This window comes from Neltuma alba, unplaced genomic scaffold (genome assembly GCF_004799145.2).
Source record: "Neltuma alba isolate B1F8T4 unplaced genomic scaffold, ASM479914v2 tig00013437_pilon, whole genome shotgun sequence".
Classification (NCBI taxonomy): Eukaryota; Viridiplantae; Streptophyta; class Magnoliopsida; order Fabales; family Fabaceae; genus Neltuma; species Neltuma alba.
Genome location: NW_021637684.1, coordinates 268,804 through 272,938, shown reverse-complemented (window position 1 = coordinate 272,938; position 4,135 = coordinate 268,804). Strand labels below are relative to the sequence as shown.

General features: G+C 33.0%; 1 protein-coding gene across 1 annotated transcript; it reads right to left on the bottom strand.

The window, feature by feature from the left end:
- Positions 1-2,175: 2,175 nt before the first annotated feature.
- Positions 2,176-3,415, bottom strand: LOC114737412 (transcription factor MYB44-like). The gene has a single exon (XM_028925336.1). It carries the CDS (start codon positions 3,322-3,324, stop codon positions 2,536-2,538), a length of 789 nt encoding a protein of 262 aa, XP_028781169.1. The 5' UTR covers positions 3,325-3,415; the 3' UTR covers positions 2,176-2,535.
- Positions 3,416-4,135: the final 720 nt, after the last annotated feature.

Below are 4,135 nucleotides of genomic sequence, written 5' to 3'. Positions count from 1 at the left end.
ATGAATCACAACGTCTTCCATGACACTCAGTATTCTTTTCTTTCTTTTTTTTTTTTTTAACAACCAATTAAAACGATATCAATATATCATTTACAAGACCGTTGGCAAAAAAAAAAAATCATTTACAAAACAAAACATAAACAAAGAGTTTATTAAAAGAAGAAAAAATGTGGATATGAAAAATTTTTATTTTTTCAATGTTTACTTCAGTAATAAACTAACAAGGACGAATATTATAATTATAAGAGCAGAATACTCTAACCTCTTTTACATTTTACTCTAATTACATCAACTTCTTCTATATTTTGAAAATATATACTTATGTCCAAATCGTTAATTCCTTTAATAATGTTCTAAAAAAATAATTTTTTTAATTAAAATTTATATTAAGATACTTTTTATTTACTAATTTACCCTTTGTAACATTAAATCCCTAAAATTTGGCTAAATAATTTTTTCCTTTTTCCTTAATTTTATTTTTTTATTTTTAAAAATAGCAAATTGTTTAGTGTTTTTATCATATTAGAATGAAAAATTAATTAATTTAATTAATGTAGATTTAAAAATTTTGAATTAAAATTTGATTAATTTTTTAAATAAATATGTGATAAAATAGATATGTTATAAATGTTTCTAACAAAATTTTTATTTTAAAATTTTAAATTATTAATTTAAATGATTTCTGTGGTCTCTCAAACTTAGACAATTTATATTATACGATGAAAAAATATTTACTTAATATATTTTTTATTATGCATTAAAAAAATTAAAATTATAAAGTTTTATAATATAATAAAAATTAATAGATTTTATTGTATATTAAAAATTTGAAAATACATGTATTAAAATTTTTTATCAAAAATTATTTTTTAGAAAATATAAATATTTATATAAATTTTATGTTAATGAAAGGTATTTTGGCTAAAATAAAAATTTAAAAGCTAAATTTAATGGTTACTTAACTATTAAATAGATAGAAATAAAATCTCAAATATCTATGAGGGGTTTGTATAATATGTATTTTAATTTTAAAAGAGATATATATATCTTCAAAATAAAAAAAATTCTGTAATTAAAATAAAATAGAAGAATAATTAGAGTATTTTACTCTAATTATAAATTTCTCAATCACTACCAGCAACAAGTCAACAACCTCACCAACGGCTCCCATACTTTTTTTTTTTTATTCGAAAAAGAAGCCAGGTCCATTAAGGTCGTACGTCCAGTACAAACGCGGTACCTTATTCCCTTTCGCCCTTCATTCTCTCTTTTTATGCCAAAATAAAATGCAAATTGGAAAGAACGATTCCCCTTCTCATTGATAGCTCAGCGATATTCGGATTCAATTCAATCCAAAGTTCCAAACTAAAATAGTTTACTCATTTTGTCCTAATCCTTAATCAAGTTAACAAGAGCACCTTGCTGAAACCACAACAATGGTTTAAAAAATATTACTTATTATATACTTAATATAATAGTTAATATAATAGTTGATTAACTAATTTGAGTAGATTAAAAATGTTAATCAACTGAAATGGTATGATATTTTTTTTTTCTAAAACAACCAAACATCTTTTCTAATTTTCTCCCTCCCTCTCCTAATTAATTATTAATTATTATTAGGAAATATTAATGGGCTCTATTCAGGAAAAATTAGTAAACGATAAAATAAGTCCTAAACATTTCACCCCAAAAAAAAAGGCTTACATATATAAGATTAATATTAAATCTCCAATTAATTTCTACATTAAATACCAAAGAAATATTGTTTAATACCATCCTTATTTCAAACATAAGACAATTTTAATTAAAAATAGATAAATAATTAGGATTATGGATGTTTTAAGTGAAAAAATTATCAATTATTACATGAAACCTAAAAATCAACAAAAAGATAAACCATTTTTTCTTAAAATTTCTTACTCATACAGATCAACTTTAAATGAGTTAGTCTCAATAAATTTTTCTGTTCTTTCCCTATTCTTTGTACTTCTTTTAGAAGAATCTAATTGCAGTGGGTAACTTTAAAAATGTCTTTAAAAAAAGTTCATCATACACAAAGTCGGCCTCAAAATTCCTTTCCTTCTGATCCAACTTTAAAATATTAAAATCTTTATAGCTACATATGATATCAAAATTCTAACTAGTACCATGGCGGAAGGCCCACATGAAGAATGACTATAATTTTTAAATTAAATTATAAGTATTACTTAAAATGACCATTAGAGGAGCCGGTTTAAAGAATCACAATAATGCAGTTAATCTCAAAGAACACTCCCCTTGCTCCCACTCCTATAGATTTCTTCCTGTCAAAATTTTTAAACCATGTTCGTTGGATGAGACCATCCCAAGTGACTTCAAACTTCGAGTTCCAAGTTCTAACCCTACCAATTCCGTATGTACAGTCCCAAAATTAATGCTCACCTCGAGACAACAAGAAAAATCAGTTCGCCTTTTCAGTCTTCAGGACCCATGCCTTCCATTATCAAAACTCATTTGGCACAGTACTAGTATTTTTGAAAATCCAACCATCTCTCACAACGCCGCCATGTAATTTCTCACTTCATCCCTTATCATCTCCTTCATCACTGCCATTAACTCTGGCCCAAATGTGGTGATTCCACTGTGCCTCGTCTCCGTTGATAATAGTATTGATGTTGTTAATGCCTTCTCGCGCTCTGCGATAGGGCCTGAATCTTTAACCATCCATAACTCCTTCGACTTGGCTCCAGGAAGAGACAGAGTGAGTTCTGTGGAGAGATCGTTGTTCAAGATCGCATCCGGCGGTCTCGATTCAGGCCGAACCAGAGTCGGAGGATCAGAGACTACCTGATGACCCGAATCGCTTACATCAGATCCAGTTTGGCTGCTCGGGCTGTAACAATGACCCGCTAATACCGGTGGAATCGTCAGCGATCGGTCTCCGGTGGCCGGCTTCTTCGCTGGTAGGAGCGATGGATCTTCGACGTTGTCGACCAATGATGAGTACTTGCGCTTCAACGTAGAGTTCCAGTGGTTTTTGACGGAGTTATCCGTACGGCCGTTAAGGAGCTTGGCTATGGTGGCCCATTTGTTGCCGAACTTAGCGTGTGCCTTGACGATGATCTCGTCTTCCTCGGGAGTGAAGGCACCACGCTCTACATCCGGTGAGAGCTGGTTGCACCACCGGAGCCGGCACGACTTTCCAGATCGTCCGGGGATCGCCTTGCTTATCACCGACCAATTTCGAGCGCCGTGCTGTTGCACGTGCTGCCTCAACAACTCGTCCTCCTCAGGGCTCCAGGGACCCTTAACCCGATCCACTTCTCCCTGCAACGCCTCCATTCTCTTATATTCGTCGTTGATCAACCCTAAGCAAAACCTAAAAGCCACCAGAATCTCCAATGTCGAAGAAAATAGCAAGTTAAATTAAATTAGGATGGGACACCAAAAAAAAGGAAAGAGAGAGACTGGAAAGAGAGAAACGGTTCAGCGGGAGACTCCTCTGAATGGGAGGATAGTAGAAGAGGAATGAGAAGGGTTTATAAGAAGAGGGCAAGTCAATACCTGACGCAGCCGGTTAACTGAAACAGGTAAGAAACGAGATGTGAACCGGTGATAGTGAGTTACCGGTTAGTATAGTTTACAGCTGGATAACGACCAGGTTTGGCCACGCGGGGCCGTGGGCAACGAGGGTTTCTGAGAATCCAACGAAATACTCGGCGGAATGAAACGCACCGGAGGGGTTCGTTGGAAGTTGAGGGATTTGGAGGATCCTGAATATTTGAAAAACTCGCGAAAAATTCCGTTTGGGTGTTTGCAAGAAGAGATATTTTGGGGATATTTTGAGGTAGAACTGTTCGGGATAAGCTCAGCTCGAGTGGGGCCAGGCTGGAGAGCATTACGTGAAGGATTTTAATTTTAGTTTTGGTGGAGAGAGAGAGAGAGAGAGAGAGATGTAATATAAATAGATAGGTATTAAATGGAATTTTTGAGAAGCACGAAGAGAGAGATGTAATATACTCTTCCGATGTTTATTATAAGACTCAATTTGATTTTTTATTTGGTCCTAATTATAAGACCCAAACCATTTTCTCTCTTATATTTATGCATTTTTTCCAAGATAATTCTTCTAATAATGATAGTTTTAGTCAAT

Bases quoted from the DNA above. Each gene is read 5' to 3' on its own strand.
- LOC114737412 (XM_028925336.1), bottom strand. From the start codon at position 3,324: ATGGAGGCGTTGCAGGGAGAAGTGGATCGGGTTAAGGGTCCCTGGAGC.